Here is a 24,804-nt window from a genome sequence, read left to right as displayed (position 1 = left end):
AATCCAGTTTTATGAAGCTACATCCTGTGCGTGTTAGTTCTCTTTTTCTGTATGTTTTTTTTTGGAATCCCTGTGGAAACAACACCTCCTGTCAGGCAAGTGTGAGAAATGCCTGGATACTGACTGTGAAGAGGTTGATGGGCCTGACTCTTTTGGCTGATGGAGGCATTTTCGAGGACACACAGGGGATGGAAGACAATAAAAGAAAACCAGCAAAGGGGCCAGTGAGGAAATTCAACACCAAAACCCAACATATTTGGAAAATTTTGCAAACTGTTATTGCATTGCTTTTGTTATTGAACAACTTTGCTACTAGTGTACTTATTTTGTTCAAATCCAGTTGGCAGTCTCAACAGAGAGAAGTAATTCTCATGATTTATTTGACGGAGAGTAATTTATAATAAAAATCCTTGCATTTGATTTGGTGCCTATAGAGCCAGAGACTCGGAACACTTTACAGGTAATCACTGTCAAGTATGGTGACTGTTATTTGCGCTGGAGCCAGTTCCTATAGACCAAGTACAGATGCTGGAATTTTTCCTCCAATTCCTTCACTTATGAAACTCAGCTGGCACAAGCAATGCTCACTGTGTACAAAATTACCCAGTACAAACACCAGTCAATGTTGGTGGAGTTCCAAGCCAAGAGCTTGTCAGTACAGTAGTGTAATACACCACTCTGATTCTCAGCTTTTGTCATGCATAAAAAAAGCACAAAACATCTGCAAGTTGGAAGTATTCAGATTGTATAATTATGCAGAGTGATGACATTTGTACTGACAAATGTCACGCATGTGATTCAGTTTTTCTGTGGGGGCTGGAGATGGAAGCTGCTTCTAATTGAACTATCTACCTGTTTGTTTCAACTTTTTTTTAGCTGCAGAAATGTCCTGAATTATGGAGTGCACACTGAATTCTTAGCATGTGTATCTGTGTCAATAGTTCCTGCTGTGTCTAAATTTCAACTTAATGTATCCTGGTGGAATTTCAGAAATAGATTTAGTGCAACAGCTAAGTAAACGGTGATGTGGAACAGACTAACTGTGATATTTGAAATACCTTCATATTTTTTTTTCTCTGAACACACAAGGGTTTGCATATCTGGTATTTGCGTAAGTTAAGTGAAATTGCCTGTAATGATTTAAGCCATTCTACACGGTACAGTGACCGTGTGAAGTGACACGCAATGGAGTCATGGGTTGTCAAACATGCAGTCTGCGGTGTCTGTGCAGTCACTGTGGAACCGTGGGGATACCTCTTCATGATATAGGATTTGTGTTACCATGAATCACTCCTGTTTTACAGAGTGGGGCAGAGATTAATACAAGTAATAAATTCAGCCATGTGTGCGCAGGCGACGTGGCATGGGGGAGTTGGCCTGTGTTTGTTTCTATGCGGTGAGGGTCACACTGTGAAGAAGTGTTTTTTTTTGTTGAGTTGGGTTGTGTTACCAGAGGAGAGGGGAAAAGGCAATGCCCTACATGGAATGCAATGGAGACACTGAGTTTGCAAATCAAAGAACAATCTGGGAGCCTGCTGCGATTCTCTTACTGGTTTCCAATTTTCAGAAGGATGATGACCCCCCTTTGTGTTGCCTCACATGAGTTGTCCAAACCCAAATTGACGCATGATGCCCTGTTATCCCCCAAATAAGCTAAGCACAATGCACTGACAGTTTATTTATGGTCATGGTGCAGCCCTCACTGTAGCACTGGATGAAAAATAACAAACCGCAAAGTTTTATTGTCTCGCTGACCCACAAAGAAGTGGAATAAAAGAATGGCAAGGCCAACGAGATTGATGGTGACCTTCCACCCTGCCAAAGTTTGCATGGGTGAGTGCCTAACAAGATGGATTTCAATTGTGTTCTTAGATAACTGTGGGAGAAACCTAACACAATTTTATGAAAGGCGAAAAAAAACCACATAGCAAAATGATGGTCCGTTTCAAGGAAGGATCACTCCTGAAAGGAGAACCTCCTGACAATGGAGAAATCTCAGATTATTTGGGGGGGGAGTTAATTTACTGATGCTCTAGCATGTATATATGTTCCCGTGGGGTAGAATTTCAAGTTGGATCCATCATTGATTGTTGGAAGCAAATACTTGAAATAAAAACCAAAGGTTTCATTGAATATAGCTCCATAAACAAAAGCCATAGAGCATCCCCAGTAATCTTAATAATCCTGGCATTTAATATGGAGCCTTATCACATCTTCATGACGTCTCAAAGCAAGCATAATATTGTACATTTGTTGGTCAATAAGTTCACTGACTTTGATGGGACATTAGAAAGGGGGAATCCTATTCTAAGATCATCTCAACCTAGCAAGAACCTAGCAATTGCAAGAATTATTATGATTATTATTAACCAGCCCTTCACCACTCAGAGGCTGAATGATCTGTGGAACATTTCTACCATTTTCTGTTCTTATTTCTATTTTCCTTTTTTTACACACTTTACATATGTATGAACATCTTTCTGTAAGACAACTTTGGAGATCATACAACAGAGCTTCTCCTTTGGGCCAACAAGTTAGTACCACCATACCGCCCACCCACCTCCTCTCCTCCCCTACCCCCACCATAGACACCACACATCAGTTTTAATTGTAATTAATTTCATCGCAATTAACTGGGCTAGGTAGGGCGACTTGCATTGATAATGGGTGGTTTTGTGATGTAGAGCACACTTTCATTACCCTACACATCTAATCTTGAAGTGAGAATATCCATAAGCTTGATTTCACCCAACTACACATCAGTGCCAACGCCTCTGCATTGCCTGGTGCCCGTAAAAGCCAAATGCATGGAAAGCGTTCAGTGCAAACCCTGGCTTACGCTATCCTGAGAACCATATGTGCTCACAATGCTCCTTAAATCTGCTCTCTGTTAATAGCTCTGTCATATCTTGTCAGATAAGATGACCAGATGTCCCAGATTGACGCGGATTTGACTTTGTTTTGCTGACTCTGTCTGAGTAAATGTTTTCAGGAAAGCTTAGTGCCCCAGCCTTTCAATAAAATAGCAATATATTATGTTTTTTTGTTCTGAGGCATCATTGTGATTTCCGTGGGCGTTTGGAGTTTGGCGAACGCAAAGTCTGAACAGTGTATTCTGGCCTGGGATAAAATAAATGGTGTTAGGGGTTTGTTTGCTTCCAGTCCATTCAGTGTGAACAAACGGCAAATAAAAATTGGCCGTTGCTGCTTCTTTTACACTTTACAGACACACAATGCTTATCAAAAGGCCATCGGAAAGAATTTTTGGACATCCTTTTGGTTTATTGTTTCATTTCCATCGTCTGCGCCTGCCTATATTTTGGGTTTAAAAACAGCAAAAAAAAAATTACTACTTTTTATTTTTAATTAGAAGAATATTGAGGTGCCATCTTTGGCTGTTATTCTTCCAGTGCCTTACGACATCCTCCTGACGTGAAAGGCGCTTACACAAATGTAATTTGTTGCTGTTGTTATTTTTAGTAATGCAAAAATTGCAGAATAATTATCTCTGATTGACTATATTTTACGGTGGCTCTGTGCATATTTTTAAGTTGCTTTGATTAACAGTTGGTTCCCAGTCCTTGTTTGTGTGTCAAAACGTTTTGCTCTCCTGTGTTGAATTTACAGAAGCAGCAAGTGATGCTATAACCTGTATAGCACCCAGCCCATGAAGGTTTGATAACACTCCATAATAAACATTGCCCAGCTTCTCACTTCATTTAACATGTTAATCACTTGATGCGCTTCCAATTCACCGTGTCTCTGGGTGGTGATTGAGAGCGGAGTCTGGAACTTGGCAAAGGACGTGCTAGCTCATATATTAAAACTGCAGCAATGCATTTATTATATTCTTTACAGAGACTACAGAGGAGATTTCTGTTTTGACTCGTGTCGTGGGGAGTGTTAGACTGATTAAAAAAAACACTGTCTTACAGTGAACAAGGTGGCAATTTGTTCCAGTAGTCTGAGACATAGGTGTCCGAGAAACAGTTAGACATTCGTGCTAAAAAATGAATTGGCTTTTGGCTGATACTATCCACTGAGGAAGGTTTCACTAAAACAAATGATTTACCTAGAGACCAGACTGCTGCAGTTATACTCCACTAAAGGCATGTAAAATCTTCATTGGTAAAATTAGTGGGAAATTTTAGTTGTCACAAAATACGCATGATAGTGTCAAACCTTGCACAGAAGCTGTGGATGTGTGTGTATATGTGTGAGGAGAAGGGGGAAACTTGAAATTTAATTACAGTCACTAAACCATTTGTTCAAATGGACTAGACTTTGGCTTATGTAGACAAAAGCTATGTTCAATTTTGCAACTCTCGTCAGTTTTATACAAGAGGTGGATTGTGCTCACGGCAAAGTGGAACAAGAAGTTAGCATTTCCAAGCTTTTCATTGAGTAGCAAGAGCAGAGAACTGTTATATAAAGGAAAGTCACTGATTTTCACTGCGTGCTCTGAAATCAGATCATTATTGAATAGGACGGGCAGAGAGATTCCTTCTTGAGGTACTTAACCTTTAGAGCTCTCTTAAAGTCAACCTCTATGGCTTCTGTGAAAGTGCGGTTTCCTTATTTTATGATACTTGGTCAAATGTTACAGGTTCCCTTCCCATCCAGAGCAAATTGCTTCCTTCACTCACTGACTCAACCCAATCCAACCCAGAGGAATAATTGCTTGCTGATCCAATATGTTCATGATGTAATATAACTGATGAACATGGAAACCCACAGTCCCTTTATGTGATTTAAATATCATAGTAATCTTTGTCATAACACCTTATCAAAAGACTTGTGAAGCAGAGTATATGATGTAGGTAACTCCTTATCAAAACCCATCCTTGTGAAACAAAAACAGAAGTCGCTGGGAACACTCAACAGGTCAGGCAGCATCTATGGAGAAAGGAAAGTGAGTCAATGTTTCTGGTCCACGACCCTTTGTTGGGAGGGAGGGAGAGACTTTTACGGACTAAAGGGGGGGAGGAAGGGCAAGGAAGACAAAGGAGAAAATGGGTAGAGGACAGGCGATGATGAGTTAAAGAGGTGTTAGTGATGCAAAACAAAGGGGGGATTGCAACAAAAGTCTAGTTACTTTTAGTGACAATTTTGCTGGTGAACACAGCAGCCGACGTTGCATACGGCAGAGCCACAAATAGCCACACAGTGAATACCCAATTTTATTTGGGGGATTGTTGGCCAGGCATTTTTTTCTAGTCTAGTTAACCACAAGTTGAGCACACTCTGCTTCTAACATTGACAGATTTGAGAAATATATGAATGTTTGAACTGTAATAGGTTCAGCATGTTGCTTATGTCTGAGTATTGTATTTGTGGCACTATTGTGGCTTTATTTTTGTATCTTACATTTCATCTCTTCATACCCACAATAAGTTTTCCCTGCTGAGTTTGCATTTCAGACCTGAACTGCTTCCAGCTACACAAAACCAGGCAGCTCAGTAATTTAGTCATCTGGTTATTTCAGATAGATAAAACCTGATCCACTCTGCTCCTCTGTCTCATGCAATTTGAATGATTTGACGATCTGTGTTTACTTGAAACGTAGTGATAGTCACCCCAAAAAATACATTTTTTAGTAAAATCCCAGGAAGCACTTTGAGACATTTGGGGATGTGCCACTGTTTCAATTGCACTATTTTGTTAAATTTGTAGCAGGAAACATAAACTATTGCAAGCTGGGGAGGGGGGGGCGGTGTGAGTGGGGAGTGAGAGGGAGACATAATGAATTGATTTGGGCAATATTGCTGAAGGGGCTGTCTGAAATACATCAAGTGTTTTTTCGGGATTTTTTGAAGGGTGAGGGGGTTTGCAATTATTTATTTGCTGGGATTGATAGCAATGAGCTGCTTCATTTTATAATATTAATAATCCTTGCAAGTTTCCTTACTCTCCTTACACGCCTACTTTTACCTCTTACTTTCCTTACACGCCTAATAATAATCCCTCCAAAAAAAAACAATAATAAATTGGTCCTTTTCAATCTACGACTGTTTGTGGGACATTGCTGTGCGCAATTGGCTGCCGCGTTCGCCCACAAATATACAGTCAATTCACTTTACAGTGTGTTCTGTGAAGCGCTTTGGGACGTCCTCCCGACGTGAAAAGTGCTGTATCAAATGCAATGATTATTATTATTATTATATAGCGCCTTTCAGTTGTTGAGTCATCTGAAGGCATTTCACAAGATATACTATAAAGTGGATTGATTGACTGTGTGTTGTGTACGAATTGTGGCAGCCATTTGCGCACAGCAGTGTCCATCAAACAGCCATTGAGTGAGTGAGCAATTTTATTTGGGGGATTGTTGGCCAGGATACCAGTAGAAACTCCCTGCACTTTTCGAATAGTGCCATGGGACCTTTAACGTCCACCTGAACAGGCAGACAGGACCTCGGTTTAACTTCTCATAAGAAGGATTATCCACCATCGTCTAGTAGTTTCCTGACTTGTCTGTGCAACTTTGTTCAGCGTTGCTATTCTATAGACAGTTTCTTTCAAATGATGAATGACTTTTGGAAATACTTTGCCTTCAGACTGCCAAAGCACAGAGTAAAATTAGCAATTACATGTTGTATATTCTCACTGTGCCTCTGTCTGTAGATAACCCAGAATCGTGTCACAAGAAGACGGAGGGTGCCTGGGAAAAATAAAACATCTACTTTTAGAACCTGCGCACAAAAGCGGGCAGCTCAATATAGGACAATAGTACAATAATTCCCAGAAATGGTTCTTACCCTGCGACCTTATTTGTGAAACCTCCTGCTTTCTCTTTTACACCACAACACTGCATTCCCGGTACAAGTGCTTGCCCTTTATTGGAGAATTTGTGTTCTCACTATAAATATACCAACAACTGTAGAATTTTGCATTCCCCTCGCTACCCCATCTCCCCTCACGTTCAGTTTTGTACGCTTTGTCGATGTTCTGTTTCAGCTCTGTGTTCCAGGAACAAAAAAAAAGTGACGCACAGAGAAAAGAGATTCAGCTCATGAGCCGATTTGGGGACAATCAGCAGGTTGCTTGTGTTCAAATCCAGTCTGGATCCTAACTTCAAAACTGCGCCATGAACAAACTGCCTGAACAAGAGAGGCTTTCTCACTGCAGTGAAACAAAGCAGCTCAGTCTGTTTGACACTCGTGCATTTTCCCAACGTTCACTCATTCATAAATATTGTTTTTTGTTTAGAAGAAACCGGCATATTGGAATAGGTACACTGCATTTTTGTCGCCCACAATTGAAAGTGATGAATATTTCCGTTCGGACTCATTGACCTGGAAGTCATTTATTTTACTCTCGTTGTTTCTGCTGGTTATTAAATTGTAATTTATTTACTGCGCCCAATGTCTTCTATTGTAACTCAGCAGTCATGACTTTGAGTAATAGCTCACGATTGCTGAGCACAATACCCAAGACCCTGAACACCTCAGCAACTTAACCCATACTCTGCTGAGTGAGCAGGAACTCTGTACCATTAATGCAACATGTGGTACTTGTGCTTTAACATTTGTTGGGGGAATTGAATACCTTCATGGCAAATAAATCGATTGAGGGGTATGAGGGATAGATTAGTGTGGGAGGTAAGTTAGCTTTTTATTTTTCTTTAGGACACAACAAATGGACCTGTGCAACAAACACACAAGTAACATGAGAAGCAACATTTCGTAAGAGCGTTTTCTGACACAAAACGAGATGCTTGAGTTACGTAGGCCATAAAGTAACGTCGAACTGATGAATTGTGATTCATATTCTCTCTTTCTGAGCACAGCATCGTTCCTCACTGGAGCGGAACTCTTTTATTCCCAACATGCTTTAGAAGCTTTCCTGTGTCACAGACGATTAATTTTAGAAAAAAACAAAGTATCTGGCACATGTCGCTCACAATATTAGTTTCACAGAGGCTATAAATCGCCTTATATTGAGCAATTTGCGATATTTCTTTACGGGTTCCTTAAAACGATCCATGTCAGCAAGTAGGGATTCCTCACAACAAATGGAATTATGCAACTCTGACCCGCAGGAATTCCACTCCCAACATAATTATCCTTGCATTTGATATGGTGCCTTATCACGTCTTCAAGATGTCTCAAAGTGCTGCACAGAATATACTGTAAAGTGAATTGACTGTATATTTTCTGGGCAAAACTGGCTACCAGAGTGCTGCTCCTTTGTTCCAGTGGAATTTTTTTAATAGGATTCCTTATCGAGAAATCTTGTCAGTAAACACCGCAAATTAGGCCACCATACTAGTTTATTTATTCGCCCACAAATATACAGTCAATTCACTTTACAGTGTGAATTCACTTTATACAGTCAATTCACTTTACTTCTGTGAAGCGCTTTGGGATGTCCTCCCGACGTGAAAAGAGCTATATCAAATGCAAGGATTATTATTATTATTATTATCATTATTGGAACTGTTTTTTGCTCAGCTGCATCGTCTATCTTTGTAGGGAGATATGTTTTTTTCCTTCTCTCCTATGCTAATGCTTTGCCCTTTTTTTAATAAATTATCATGCTTCAGTGTTCAAATTGCATGAATGTGACAGCTTTTGAGACAGTGTGTGTATGTGTGTGTGTGTGTGGTGGGGTTCGGTTGAGAGGGTATCTTATGAATCAGATGCTTTTCTCTCAAGCTAGTATTCTTTTAATTTCACATATGTAATAGGACAATATGAGTGATTGATGCGGTAGTTAGAGCCCAGTCTATGTAAACTATGATGAACACACTCAAGGCCGTGTGAATACCATATTCATAAATCATATGCTATAGCACGATGTGAATCCCAGAACATAAGCATTTTAGAATAGAGCTTTATCTGGTCATTACAGGGAGCTTCAGAAAAAAGGACATCAGTAGTCGGGCAGCATAGTCAGGCTGGCCTTTTTCCAGCTGCGCATTTTCTACTGTTTAAATCATACTGTTGGTCAGAAGTGCTGTCTGATGTCATACCATTCGCAAACACTGCCAGAGCCAACGAGCGTCCATTATAATGGATCCCCAGAGGTTTTTTCTAACAAAAGAACAATGGATTGTGGAGTGCAGGAGTACACCAGGAAACCAATGTCACGATTGGCCATGTTGTATTGAAGCCTTTCCCGTCGAAGGGAGGTGACTTTGGCAGTGCCGAGCAGCTCTCAGAAATTCCTCCAAACTAACAATGGCACAAACAAATCGGAAATAAAGATGTTATTGAATTGGGTGATGAACACCTCATTGACATCTATGAGGAGGCTTGTTTTTGCAGCATGGCTCATTCTCATTGACTTGTGGACAGTTCACCAGTGTGTTTTGACCTCTACTATAAGTCTCTATCAGGCTTGGAGAACCTTTTACCATTGGTTGAACAGTGGGTGGGTGAACAAAATTCCTGTTTGCTTTACATTCACAGTTAAAGAAACCTGTGGTTTACTCAATAATTGGGCACTTCATAAACCTCATCCAGACAGATCATTCTTGCTTGTGATGCTTCATGTCACACTCCATGCATGCTGAGCAGTAACAGATATGCAGCTCAACAAACTTGAAGAGAAATACTTTTATACGGAAACTCGAGAGTACAAATTGGAAGAAGCCTATTTGTTTGGCCTGAGTTCAAACAGAGATTTGGCATTTTTGGAAAAATCGCTGTCTTGTGCTGGCACGAGAATCATGCAAGCAGCACATCAAAGCAATTCAAAGCTATGGTTCCAGCATCGGAAAACTCTGTCAGGAGAGAGTTTGTCTCCTGAGATAAAGAATTGTCCATCTACAATTTTAGAAGGAATTGAACATTAAAAGAAAAAGCAGCTTAAAGGAAATCAGTTTGCTTCCTGGCATTAATGCACTCAAATGTTTTGGATCAAGATGAAGAATGTCAATGCTGGAAATGGATGATGGTTCTTCTTCTTTACACCGGGAACCATTTATTTCCCTCCTAGGAAAGAGAATTGGTACCAGCTTGCTGTGGTCATAACTTGTGGTGTGAGCTGCCGATTTCATGAATGTCAGCCGTTTGTGGTGCTGGTTGTGAGACCGCCTCGATGAGATAATTCCTTCTCCTTGCACTTTCGCTCTGCCTTCAAAACCCTCTTAAGGATGTATCTCTTTGACCATGCCTTTGGTCAGCACTGCTAACTTTTTCTCCCTTCTTTCCTTCTTCATTGGTGACCTCCATTGCTTTGTGAAGTCCTTTGAGATATTTATCTTACATAAAAGGTGCCTATTTAGTGCTGATGATCTTGAGCCATGAGTGTTGGATAATTTACATGACTGAAACTGTCAATGCTCACAAAGGGCTAACCATTCCTTCATCAAAAATATCACTAACAGAGGTCAGTGACACAAAGGTTCGTGATGCATGTGTTCACTTTGTACAGAACTCTGGGGTGTGGAGTTGGTGCACTCAGGAGACCTGTTCCTTGCCATCTTCTCTTTTAGTTTAAAAAAACTCCCAAGTTCATCACATGGATTTCCTTTCCTATTTTATAAACATGGCTCAAATTGTCTCCTCGAAACATGGATCATGTCCCTTCTCCAAACATTTTATATGTCCCTCTCCTGCAAACATTGATATGTCCCTCTCCTCCAAACAGAGATGATTTCCCCGCTCCTCCCCTAGCATTCAGTATCTGCAGATTAAACAAACAAATGAGCAAAATCAATGAAATAGAGCAAAACATAGTAATAACTGATTGTGCCCTGGGATGTGAGCAGCAGAGTGAGCACTTAATGAGTTCCTTGTGTATTGTAGGTCATTAGCAAAGTAGTGCATTGTAGGACTAGCAGTTATTAGAATGGGAAAGGAGATTTGCCCATTTTTCTCGCCCTCAGTCCATATTTTTACATGGCCGAAAGGTTGCTTGTCCAAAGTAACACAGATATGTCTTTTTCTGGGCCAATCCCTCAAACTGGGAGGTCAGTGGCGTGCTGCCATCTTTTTCTGTGATAAAGTAGGCTTCTTTCCACATGATGATGGAGGGGGTTGGGCTTCAGTACAACAGCAAAGGAGTTTCAAGGATCATCCTGTCCTCCCATGGCTCCGTACTTCAACTCCCCTCCTAACCTCACTCCGACATCTTTATCTTTGGCACCTGCTGGGCTCCATCTCAACCCAACTCAAGCTTCAGAAGGAATATATTTTCTGATTCTTGGGGACTTTTCAGCCTTCTGGCCCTTATATTGACTTGAGCATGATTAAAACTGATTTCTCTTCTGCTCGGTTATGATGGTTTTGGCCATCCCACCCGTTTCATTTCACTAAGCTTTAGTGATATTTCATGCGATCTATCACTGTCTCCGGCAATTTTCTCCTGGTTCCCTCCCTTCCACAAACAGTATTCCTCAACCTACACTGTACGTGTCCGTGTTTTTCCTGATGTGGTCAATATGGTTTTACTTCCCGTGTGTTGCTTTGCTTTGTATTTGTTTCCTGCATCATTTGTTCTATATTCAGGGCTATTCCAGTTCTGGTATAGAGGCATTTCTGAAACATCAAGCAAATGTAACTTCCTTGTTTGTATTCTGCTCAATCCGCTGTGGATTTCCAGCGTTGCTGCCTATATTTCAGGTTTATAGCATTTGCGGTTTTTTTTCTTAATTTCTAGGTTTCGGTAATCGAGGGAATACTGGCTTTTGAACTTCATTTTAACAGAGAGCTGTCCCTGGGATGAGAGAGAACAACTGTGCATCAGCTTTGCTCTGCATGAGTCATGGAATAAGCACCATTGGCCTCCATCATTGCGTCGTGCCAGGAAATATTTGCTAAACTCATTTTGGAGAAGTCTCTGCTTCTTTGACTAATCCCTCCCAAAAAGCTGTTGCCCTTTTTATTTGACTATTTTCCCTCTACCTGTCCCACCTCTCAGTCATCCACAGAGTGTTGGAGAAAAGTAAGGAGTTACAGCAAATGCAAGGATTCTTGTTGTTAGAATTTTAAAAAAATGGAAGAAATATTGCAAATTGACCCCTCTCTTTCCTCTGGAAAACAATTAAACTAAATCTCTTGTGGGGCATCCTATTAGATTGCTATGTTATACAATGTGTGTAAAGATTGCTTCACCTAGCCTTGTCCAATGGGTTAATTACTGGTGAGATGATGAAGTGGGCTTGTAGACCTAACCACACATGTTGCTGACTTTTTGGAGAATGGTCAAACATTAATGGTGCTGGCTATTTTTATTTGACATAGAGTCTGCCATGATTTCATATGTGTAACAAGCATGAGAAATAGATAGTTTATGTCTGGATCATTCGGGTTTTTTTTGTGTTTGCTTATATTTGCCCTGTGAAATAGACAGCTGAAACAGTGTGGAACTATTCGCTTGACCTACAGAGCCCCAGAGTGCTTGGAATAACATCACTATAAATCTTTCGTGTAGGGATTTGACAGAGTATTTAAACAGTTGAATAACTTATGAAAAATATGGGAGACTGAGCGCCGAAACACTGAGTGTCTTTGTTTTAGGTCTCTAAACAATTGAAATGTGATATATACATTCTGATCCTCTGGCTTGAACAATGTGCAGAATCACTGTGCGTATTGGGCAACATTATTTAAAGTTCACTCGTCAAATCAAAACATAATTCGGTTGCACTTAAGAGGCCTCCAGTGTTTAATTTTGTTGTGGTTCACCTAAGTGACCATAGGAATATATAGGGAGAAATTCTTCCTGGTTCTGAATTTACTCTATTTTTGTAATAGTTCAGAGTGTGATGAATTTGGCTAATTGTTGAATTCAGTCATAAGTTTGAAGTTATAATAATAATCTTTACATTTGATACAGCGCCTTATCATGTCTTTGAGACATCACAAAGCGCTTCAGAGAATATACTGTAAAGTAAATTGACTGTATATTTTGCTGGTGAAACAGTTGGTTTTGTGTTAATTTCTGAAGAACCCAAGAGAACACTAGCTTCAGGCTGGATCTCTTTGCCAAATCTTGGATGCTCTGTAGTGCTACCTAAATAGAGTAAATATAGATCCAGGTAGGATTTCTCCCCATGTAGTTTCATAGACTGTTTCATGGATAGCAAAGAGCAATAAAAGGCCCATCAGGACTGCTCCTCGGAGTGATCTCTTACTTTCAGCTTCCACACATTTTTAAACCAGAAATCGGCACATGTACAGAATTATGAACACAAGTAAGGGTACCACAATTTTAACTATCTGGGTATTAGAATGTGTTCATAAAACAATCACTGCATATTCTGTGAAGTGTTATTGGATGTCCCCCCGATGTGAAAGGCACTATACCAAATGTAAGGATTATTATTATTTTTAATGTAGTCAAAGACTCCTTTGAACAGCATCTCTAAGCCTTTATTAAGCCTTCTTAACCCTAATAATGGCTCACTTGTTATTTCAAAACAGATCTACAGCTGATCTGTGATCAGCTGTAGAGAATTCATGCAGAGAACATGCGTAAAATGCTTTTCCCTCACTTTTTAAAACAAAATCCAGTGAAACATTTTCAGAATTTTAGGTGAGAAAATAAATAAACCTCCTAACCTACTTCACTGACATGCTGGGGTGTAATTTGCAGTACTCACAAACTGGATTTTAGGCATGCGAGAAAATAAAGGGAGTTTTCCAGAGCTGCAGTGCGGCATTTAGCTGTGCATTTTATAAACTGGAAGTGATAAATCGATGGGTGCTGTCGTTAAAGCAACAAACCAGTACGCTATCACAAATTCGACTCAGTAACTGGATCTTAAATGGCATTTATTTGAAGGAACAACAGTCTTGATTTGTGATAACTTGAAAAAACGCCTTGTTGCTGTTTGATGTCATCTTTCTTTTAAGATTATAAATCCACTGACGGCAAACCCTTGACAAATGCAGGCAAGTTTAGTTTGCTTTATTGCCTCATCAAAAAGTCATTGTTCTCTGAGTCGTTGTAATAGCTGAACACATCAAGTCATAAAGATATTACTTATGCTTTGTGCTTTACTGTTCATGGTTTGCCTCAAAATTCTTTTGACTTATGGATCTATAAATGAAAATTTCCAGTGGTTTATGCCCAGGTTGTGTCTGTGATTCTTATGCTTAATTTGAGCAGTTTTGGGGGATTTTATTTTGGCTCTGAATCTGCTCCTTTTCTCTTGAAACCTTGATTTCTTTACGTTGTTGCAGACCATATAGCGTTTCATACATTCCCAGATGTTTCCTCTTGTACAGCCTGGTTCTCCAACCTGTCCTCAACCTTTCCCTATTTTTATTACGGCGACAATTTACGTTTATATCAAGCTTTCCACGTAAAAGAAAGGTCTTGAAGAGCTTTGCAGAATGCGATTTCTTAGAAATTAAGTGAACGTTGCTACGGAGGCAAACCCAGCTGTTAATCAGCACCCAGCATCGTCCTACAAACACGATCAGACACGTAAACCAGTTTCAGAGGAGCCCTCTTATAACACGCTCTGTTATAACACTTAACGCGGATGTCCCTATGGTCCCGGCTGGCTTCTGCTCTGGGTACGCACTGGAAGAGAACGCACGACCTAACCTACTAGCAGATGTCAACGGTCAACCGAATGACCTGGAAGTTGGCCGTCTTGTCTTCCCCTCTGCCCGCCGCCATTTTGTCTTCCTGCCCACTTGGACAGTGAACGCGCTGATCATCAATTTCAACCCATTATAACAATGGTTCTCAGGGACTGTGATGTAAGGGGGGAGGGGTGGGGGGGCTCCTCTGTATTTGTAATTTTTAGGGGTGAATTTGGATGAAAAGAAAATAATAATACTCCTTATACCTGATATAAAATTTTTCACATCTGGAGGACATGTCAAAAGCACTTGATAGAATTCACTGTAGTAACTGTATATTTGCAGGCGAATGTGGCTGCCAATTCGCACACAACAATATCCCACAAAGTGCTGTGAAGTAACTCTTTTTGGGGGAATTATTGGCCAGGACGCCAGGAGAAACTCCTTTTGCTTTTCATGAACGGGCAGACAGGATCTCGGTTTAATCTCGGTTTAACGTCTCATGTAAACCAGGATAACCGGGGCAAAAACACACTCGTTAATTTTAGGTCATTGTGGAACGATGCAGCCACATCTCACGCAAACTGTTTTATGTTAGTTCAATGTACTGAACAGTTTGTAACAGATGTTTCTGTTGTCCAGCAGTCTAGCCTTAGTGAGATAGATTATCACTAAGACTTAAACATACTTTGCTCCAACGGTTACCTCGGGCTGCCTTTTGTGCACTGTTTAAAGAGTTAGCTTATGGTTTTGACTCCAAATTTATAATCAGACTGTCATAGCACACTAAAATCGGCAAACAAATGCCAAAGTCGCGATGGGTTGGCAGTGCTCAAGGCTACATGGTCAAAGATTGTGGGGTTTAATCAAAATGTTCGGGTTCGGTCAGATGATGGGGATTCTGCATGGTGACAGAGGAAGTCAGAGGTTTTACAGGGCTGGGGTGATCGCTGGTGTTTAACAATTTCTACCTCCAACACTGGACTTGGTAGACCCATAAATAAACAGCAGATCATGCTCTGTAGGAAACAGAATAATCAGGTTTTTTAAAAGATCCTTGTTTTTTTTTAAATAAAAGGTCTGAGTTCCATCTGAGTACCACAGGAGAGGGGGCGGAAATTTATTAGTATAACATATGGAATAAACCACCTCAATAGACCTCAGAAGGATGTCCAAACCTTACTTACAGAGTCGACTGAAGCATTCAAAATAGAGACCGACAGATATTTGGTACGATTAAGGGATATGCAGAGAAGGAAATGTAAAGAGAATTGTCACAGTCTTAATAGCAGAGCAAGCTCAACTGGCTAAATGTTGTGTTCCAATGCTGTTGCAGCCGCTATTGTGCAGAAAAGAAGAAAAAATCATCACAAAGGGTCAAACTGTGGGATCCATCTTTTACTGCAGCTGTCTATTATGTGAAGGATAATGTTCATCATTTTGCAGATGATAATGTCATGACACATGCCCTGTGGGGCTTTTTGTTTTTGGAATCTAGCTCCTCAAGTAACAACAGAGCCAAGCGAGTCCCTTACACGGCCTCACCATATTCCCTTCTGTTCTCTCTCCAGTTTAGCCTCTCGGTCCATTTTTCTTCTACTTGTCTTTCATGGTCAAATAACCACCAGCGTAACTTGGGAATGAGCCACATAAATCATAGTGGATCCCGTCTGCTAGGATCATCTCGAGAAGGTGGTTGTGGTACCAATATTCATTTACTCCCCTCACCGCCGTGTAAATGCAGGCAGTGTGTTAATTGGTCTCTGGTCATAATTATCCCTTAATTATTCTTGGGCTCTACTTACTTACTTACGGATGTGCAGCGTTCTCATCAGCCCTGGGCTAGAGCAACTAAGGGCTGCATGGGAGCTATAAATCAGGCTTACCACTCTGAATCACTTCCAGCAGTACACACAAGGCATTGGTGAACTCTTGAATTCATATTTGGCAGCAACTCTGTTCACAGCCCAACCAGAGCAGACTTAACAAAAAAACTGGCCCTTTGACTGATTTGCTTTTTAAGTAAAACAAATGCTATAGTTTTACATCCAGGGGCAGTTGCTAAAAGGTGCTACGTTCACAGTGCCAACTCGACATATATTATGCTCTGTAGTAAGGTGGACTGCCTATCCGATCACTAGCTCTGACTGACAGAAAGGATGATGAGGGAAAACGTCTTCCAATTTACCGTGTGCCTATCAGTGTACTTCACACTTAAACGCTCAGAGAGCCTGGCTCAGCTGGTAGGACTCTTACCTCTGATTCAGAAGGTTGTGGGTTCAAGCCCACGCCAGAGCTTTGAACGTTCAGGCTGACAATCCAGTGCGGTGCTGGAAGTCTGTTGCATTGTTGGGAGTGCCATCCTTCGTTAAACGTTAAACTGACTTCCTGTTTTTCTGTTCAGTGGGACATTAAAGACCCTATGGTGCTTCTCGAAAAGAGATAAGAGTTGTTCCCGGTATGCTGGCCAAGAATACCCCAAATACAATCGGTCACTCACTTCATGACTGTTTGTGGAATATTGCTGTGGGCAAATTGGCTGCTGCGTTCGTCTACAATTACACAGTCATTTCACTGAACGGCAACATCCCGTGAAGCGCTTTCAACCGTTTCGATTACGCGATAAGGCGCTATATCAAATGCAAGGATTGTTTTATGATCAAATAACCTCTCTTAATACCTATTTGTGGCATTTACTCAAATCGAGGGAGACGTGAAAAGAAAGAGAAATAAAATAGTTGAGGCTTGGGCTGGGATCATTTGAACTGCTTCCAGGATCTCGAACATTTTGTTTAGTTGATTACATTTTTGTCTCAAGATCTTGCATTTCAATGGGAACAATAACTGAGGGAAAATAAGTTAAACTTTACGTCAGGCTAAAAGTGGAGCAGCATATGAACCAAATCATATCAGAGCGAAGCGTGCCAAGTCAAGATAACAGAGTCAGTTACACAGGGTCTATCATTCTTTTTTTCCCCTTTCATTTAAATCACTTCTTACTGGAATTATGTCAAAATGAATTTTCAAGCTGCTTCTCTTCCCGTTTGCCATCCCGAGCTGCGCTTATTGGAATCAGCAGTTTAAGAGAAAAAAAAAACCCTCATCTCCGCTCGTTATCTCTTAAACTTCTGCTTGCAGCAAGAAAAGAAAAAGTCTCACGAATATTGAAGTCACTCATCACCCTGACATGAAGGCTAGAAAGAATGGCTCAAAAATAACCGTGATTTGCTGCGTGCAGGTGGATTGAGTTAAAGTGGCCCCTAACTCTGACTGAAACACTCATTTCCAGAGTGCTGTGGTGTGCACATCAGAGCAAAAGGGAAACAAAAATCTCATGTGTATGAAACACAGCTACGTAACATTTTCACTTATTCAAATATAATTTTTTGCTGGGGGGGGATTTTTTTCGGTTTTATTTTGCAGGATTTTTTTTCTTCTGAAATTGCTTTGCTGCTGCTCACCCCATGATTGATTTTGCTGTCAACCCCGTGGACAAAAAAGAAAGGAACTGTAGTAACAGAATTATTAGCCCGTAATGGAAAAAAGATTGTCTGAGGCGCCATCCTTCAGATGAGACGTTAAACTCATTGAGTAAGGGGTGTATTACACTGCATTCTCGCTGTGATATCTCTAGAAGCTGTAGAAATATCATGATATGGTTGTGGGCAAATTGGTAGACTTTCTATAACATTGTCTCTACCTCTTCCTCTACTCCTTTGTCTCACATCCCTCTGTGTCTGTATTTAAATCTCGCTTTAAAAACTATCTCTTCGTCCAAGCCTGTGGTCACCTCTCCCTCTCCCCTCTCCTCGTCCCTGCTTGACAGTCAACTTTGTAGAACATCCAAGACGTTATCCTACATGAAGGATGCTGTACAAATTCATGTTTTTGTTGCCCCTGAAAGATGAACACTGTTATGCAGTGAGAGACTTGATGTTCAGTACCGTGTTCTCCTATGGATATGACAATCATTATACAGTTTACAATATATCCTGTGGAACGCTTTGAGACGTTCTCCTGATTTGAAACGTGCAACTACATCAAATGTGCAAATTATTATGATTATTGTCACTTTCTATATAATGATTGTGTTTGGAAATGGTACAGTCGGTTGTCAGTTGGTAACACTCTCGCCTGTTGGTCAGAGAATTGTGCCTCATGCCAAAATGTTGAACTCGCAGTGCATTTACTGGTGAGGAGGAGTGTTGCATTGCAGAGGCATTATCCTTTGGTTTAGACATTAAAGGCAGAAATTCAGGCCGGTATTAAAATATGCCAAGATATTATTCAAAAAGAAGTTTCTCTTGATATCCAAGCCAACAATTTCCCCCCAAAAGTAAAGGTCGTTCACTTCATGACTTTGTGGGACATTATTGTGTGCAAATTGGATGCTGCATTCGACTATAAAAAAACAGTCACTACACTTTTGAAGAAAAAACTTTATGAAGCTCTACGAGATATTACAACATGTTCCAGAGCTATATCAAATGCAAGGAAGATTATTATTATCTATTAATAGTACTATCTGTAGCATGGTGTCTTTAGATTTGGAGTCCTGTAGCTCAGTGGTTAGAGCGCTCGCTTTGCAAGCGAGAGACCTGAGTTCAATTCCAGGTACAGGGCGAAACCTTGGGCAAGTTTCCTTACTCCACACAGAGCCTAATAATAATCCCTCCAAAACCAAAAACAATAATAAATTGGTCATTTTCAATCTACGACTGTTTGTGGGACGTTGCTGTGCGCAATTGGCTGCCGCGTTCGCCCACAAATATACAGTCAATTCACTTTACAGTGTGTTCTGTGAAGCGCTTTGGGACGTCCTCCCGACATGAAAAGTGCTATATCAGATGCAAGGATTATTATTATTATTTAGAAACATTGTGATGATCTGTAATCGCAGCAACACAGTCCTCTTTATCTAATAGTGTGTCTGGAGGGAGTGTGATGTAGGGAGAGCCTGTTGTTCAGTATATTTTTTGGTTAGCTGGGCATATGACACATGTGGAAACCGTCACGAGTATCTAAACCAGGCAGAGTTCCATGCGTATTCTGTTGGAATGTCTAACGGAACATTTCTAACAGAAACTTCCCTGGGTTTGGTACGCTCTCCTAGGGTGCAGTTACATAACTCCAGAGAGCGGTGTCGCAGGTTGGCAAGAGCCAAGGCCTTGGGAAGCCAGAGTGTGCGTTGGGCTACTGCGGCAGTTTCTCCAGCTAAAACTGCAATGAAAGCACGATCTTGATAAATCCTTTCATGCCCTGGCACCTCCCTACCAGCTTATTCCCCAACACAGTGGCCTCTTGCTTGTCCCTCTTGCCCTCCGTCCACTATCAGTGGCCGTACTTACAGCCACTACGCCCCGAAACTCTGAAACACCCTTGCTCTATCCCTCCGCCTTGCTCCTTCCTTCCCCATCTTCAGGTTGCACCTGAAGACCTTCCTCTTCAACCGTGCCTACGGTCACCTTCCCCGGCTTGGCATCATGCTCCCCCTCAATTACTCTGGGACGCTACACTGTATGAGGGGTACTATATAAATGTGTTGTTGTTGTTGATACTGACTGGAAAGAATGTGATATAGTGAAGGCGTGCCATGTGCTCTTTGTATGTCTGAAAGTTATACCAAAGGCGTATTACAGCAAGGATCATGCTCAAACAAGGGTTGATGTGTCTGTGTCTCCATCAGCATTCATAAGTGAACTGTAAGCAATGAGTGATATGTTCATGTTAGTGCGAGAGCAGTGATTGTTAAAGTCAAGGACCGAGGCAGTGACGTTGATTTTTTTCACATTCGGAGTTTGACAGCTGTTCTGAGCGCAAAGAAATGTACGGCAGGTATTAAAAGGTCGGACTGGTTGGAAATGCACCATGAAGTAGCACAGCACTTAAAGTGAAAAAATGAGGGCATAATTCAAAGTAGGCACTTGAATTTATAGGAATATAATGCTTCACCCGGGTTCAGGAGAAAGGTTTTGATGCAGTTATCAATCTGTATCGAGAACTTTTTGGTCACTTATTAATTTCTAATAATATATTAGCTCACTGCATGAATTCAGTAACGAATATATGTTTACACAGGATATTGCAATACCATGTCCTACAATGGAGACAAGTGGCAGCTTGAGTCAGCGTGATATGTTACAACGAAATTGTGGTGACTTGTTGGATTGTCAGGAGGCATCGTACTTTAGATGAAACGTTAAACCGAGGTCCCACCTGCTTGTTTGGGTAGACTTTAAAGATTCCATGGCACTTCTCAAAAAGGAAAGGGTATCCTGGGAAATAAAATCCCCCAAATAAAATTGATCATTCACTTCATGGCTATTTATGGGACATTGCAAAAAAAAAATGTGCCTCTCTTCTTCGTGTCAAATCTGAGCAGAAACACAGGTACTCCGCCTGATCGGATTCTGAGGTCTATTGCTTTCACTGATCCATCCATTAAGGGCCTTCTGGTACCACATTTGTAGAAAAATACATCCTTTACTCACAAATCGAACAACTTCTGTAAAATAATAATAATACTTACATCTGATAGAGCACTTCATCACACCATCAAAGCTTCTCAAAGATCTTCACAGGATTGTGAAGCTAGTGTAGAGTGTAGTGACTGTACTTGAAGGCGCAGAAGTAAATGTTGCCTTATCATGACAGTTTTGTATGGATTCAGTGCCACGTTTACCTATATAACTTGAACTTTCATTCTAAGTAAATGTAATTAGGTTAGAAGATCAGCCATTATCTTATTAAAGGGCAGGGCAGGCTCGAGGGGCCGAATGGCCTACTCCTGCTCCTATTTCTTAAATCAGTTAGTTTGTAAGGCAGCTTGAGGTAGGTGAAGGGCATTATATCAATGCAGATTATTATAAATATTTGTCGCCTTCAATATTGTTGAAAGGTTCAAAATGTAAGGATTATTATGTCAAAGAACATGCAAAAAGGGAAAGACTACAGTTAACATTTGCATTCTTATCCTCATTCCTGATTATGTTATTTTGGTTTGATTACATTCCCCAATATTTCATTTTTGTTTGTCAGTCTGGTGTCTGACACACGCGGAAACTAATCACCATGTTTAGGAATATTCAAACCAGACTGAGAGTTTCACAAACGTATGGCAATTTCCTCTGCGTGGAAAGGAATGCACACTCTCTCTGGAGAGCCGTACCTTTCTTATCTAATCCCGGAAAGTATTAGGCACAGGTTGTCAAGAGCCAAGGCTTGGCGACCCAGGAGTATGTGTTGGATTACTGCTTGAGTTTAACCAGCTCAAGCCCTGTAGCTTGCCATTGAGAACACTATCTGGCAAGCTTCCCGCTACTTGTCCAGCTAGACCACCCTATCTCTCAGCCGCATTGGTTTTGGCATACAGAGTTACCAGGAGCTGAGTAGGAAGCCTCCCTGACCTTAATGATTGCTCTCCAAAATTGTCTAATGTAAGTGAAGTGGGTGGGATGGGCACTCGACTGCATGGATGTATGGAAAGGAGCCTTTCAGTTTGTAGAAAACAAGATTATTCTGGTCCAACTTTTTGAAGCTAAATTTGTGGCCCACAAGAGTAGCAAAGTGTGGAGTCTTACGGAGGCCGTGCTCTGCTACACATTAAACACCACTTGATGCTTCACATTTTTAATCGTTGTCCCTATATAACCGCAGGAAAACGACCATCCCGATTGCGTAACAAGATTCAATCAGTTATAAATATTTATTGGGTCCATTTGATGTGAAAAAAATATGCAGCAATCAGCTTTCCTATGGTTTCCAAGTTCAGTTTGTGGGGCTTTTTGGAATGAACGATTTAAATTGCATTTGGCTGGGAAAGCCAAAGCTGTAAAACACACTGGATTTACAATGCGTTAAGTGGAGTATTTGGAAACTGCGTCCCTAAATCAAGCTGGTAAACTTATGATCTCATATTTTATTAGTAGTGAGACAAATGCTAGTCTGCGCTTGGTTATATATAAGCACGTTATCCTCCTGTTTGGTGGTCTTCTGGTGGTGGCTGTGGTTGTAACCTCTTGGGGGAAAAATGTTGTCAGGTCAAAGATTTTTCAAGGGAGATACACAAGTACAGCTGATGTCCTCATAATGATGGCAAAATACAGGACCTGCAGTAATGTGCAAAATGGAAAATCTCACTGCAGCTCAGGTTTCTAAGGATTTAGTTAGTTCTAAACTACACACTTACTGTGATATGGGAAACTTGGAAAATGAGCTAACCCCCTGGTGTTTGTTTACACTTTGGCTTTGCTGTGTACATTTGGCTTCCACGGTCTGTAAATAAAAAGGCGTCAGAAAAAAGTCTGTTTAGATCTTTAGATTGAGCTTGGCATGGCAGGCGGTGCAATAAGACTTTGTGTGGGAATTTGTTGTAATGTTTTGTGAACAGTAAGGATATTAAAGAAAAAAAGCAACATTAAAAGAGAAAACAGCAATTTTTGAGTAGATTAAACACAAATGGTACTTACTGCCAATAACCATGCATATCTGACTCGGATGATTGATCGCCCAGCAACTTGTCTACATATCACGTGATAATTAATGGTTGAACAGATTTCAACTCTCAGTCTTTAACAGTTCAGCACTGGAGGCCAGAATCCTGGAATTACCCTGGTAAAAGATTATTGGTGTTGGTTCCAGTTAAAATTGAATACAGTCCTTGGAAGAGGTTGAAGTAACATTAGTAGATTTCAGGCTAACATTTTTTTTTACTCTCTTTTTCTTGAATTCTTTAGAGATAAATGTCCTCTTTGGTTTGTAATTTCACCTAATTTTCTTTACCTTGATGCCAGCTCGATGCCTTGAACCGAGCTCGCAGTATGTTCCCAGGCCACTGCCAATGGTGTTTATGAAATCAGCAGCCACTTGGCTCTGGCATCCTGAAATGACACTCTCTCCTCTGAGTTTCCCTTTCGGGAAATACCACAAACTGCGGTCAGCACCTCCCCACTCAGCTTGGCTCAGACCAAGAAGGAAGGGAAGTGATCCCCGTGGCTAACATTCAGCGCCGCAGCTGGGCTCTCAGGTTGACATCTACAGACCCTAATTTTTCAACAGCGTTGTGTGTGGCTGTTTTGTAACTTCCACCTCGTGAGGTTAGCTATCCAACAATGTACAATGAGGCAGTGTATTAGAAAACTGACCTGCTTTCTCGGTAGGTTTGCAGAATGTTTTCTTGGAATGTCTCAATCCAACATCTAGAAGAAGCAAGTTCATGGCACCAATATGTCCAAAAATGCAGAACCAGTTTCACAGTCTTTTAATGTTGAGAAGAACCTGGAAGATCAGACTAAAACAAGTCCTTTCAGTCCACCCAGGGCTTCTCTAGTTGCGTGCTCAGGAGCCACGTGAATATTTTCCCCTCTTTCTCACTGCCTCTGAAGTACACATTCAGACTTTCATTACATCCGACTTAGACATTTTCCAGCGCATTCCCCGCTGTTCTCCCATTGTGCGCCGCCGTTGGTGGCCAAGTCTTCAGATCCTACGCTCCCACCTCTGGAACTTCCTCCTTCTATCACAACATCTCATCGCCTCTCATTCTGTCTTGAAGTCCATACCTCTTCGAAAATGCTAGAGGCATTTGTTCTCCCTGCTTGGGATCCAACTTCATCCCTGTGAAGTGTTCCGAGACCTTACCCTACGTCAGCTGCTGAGGGCCCCTTTGGCTGCTGAGGGCCGGATGCCCTATTTGAGAAACATCCGGGGGCCGCAGAAGTAATATTTGTGTGTGGGAGCTAGATAGACGCAACTTGTTGTAAGGATAAAGAGAACGAAACGCAAACATACTGGTTTGGAAGAAAAGAGCTTTTTTGCTTTTCTAAAGTTTGGAATCATAGAGCCATGCTCTCCAAGACATGATTAATGGATGAGGCCACCTGATAGCTACCTTGAAAGTTGTTACAGTACAAGAAGATTTATGCATGGTTTTATTTCCTCCGACAGTGTATTAATCGGATATTGTGTTGTTTTTTTTCTAGGTGGAAATAACCCTGCAAGATATCAATGACAATCCACCTGTGTTTCCTACTGATGCTCTGGATCTAATTGTTGAAGAAAATATCGGGGACGGATTTCGAATATTGCAACTGTCTGCTACAGACGCAGATGAGGTTGGTTGGTACCAGATCTCCTGGTTTATTATCTATCGCAAGTTTCCCAAACTGTTTCAGTTTAAATTTTGCTTAGCATTTTGTAATTTTTTGAAGTGATGAAATAGATTTTCTTCTTTCCTTTCCTCGGTCATCTCAAGACACCGATCACAAGGGAACACTGTACAAACATGCACACAGCCTTCTGATCGGGCTGCTTTGAAACAACC

The 24,804-nt window shown here is 41.0% G+C and overlaps 1 protein-coding gene across 1 annotated transcript in view; it reads left to right on the top strand.

Annotated features, from left to right (window-relative positions):
* Nucleotides 1-1,778: 1,778 nt before the first annotated feature.
* The window catches only part of LOC103182160 (protocadherin Fat 4), a 131,503-nt gene continuing 108,477 nt past the window's right edge, over nt 1,779-24,804 (top strand). The window contains 3 exon segments of the mRNA XM_042337891.1: nt 1,779-1,833; nt 3,054-3,172; nt 24,464-24,595. Coding sequence (XP_042193825.1) covers nt 1,779-1,833; nt 3,054-3,172; nt 24,464-24,595 — 306 coding nt within the window.

This window comes from Callorhinchus milii, unplaced genomic scaffold (genome assembly GCF_018977255.1).
Source record: "Callorhinchus milii isolate IMCB2004 unplaced genomic scaffold, IMCB_Cmil_1.0 Scaffold1, whole genome shotgun sequence".
Lineage (NCBI taxonomy): Eukaryota > Metazoa > Chordata > Chondrichthyes > Chimaeriformes > Callorhinchidae > Callorhinchus > Callorhinchus milii.
Note: the sequence above shows the minus strand (reverse complement) of the source record. Positions and strands in the feature narration are given on the sequence as shown.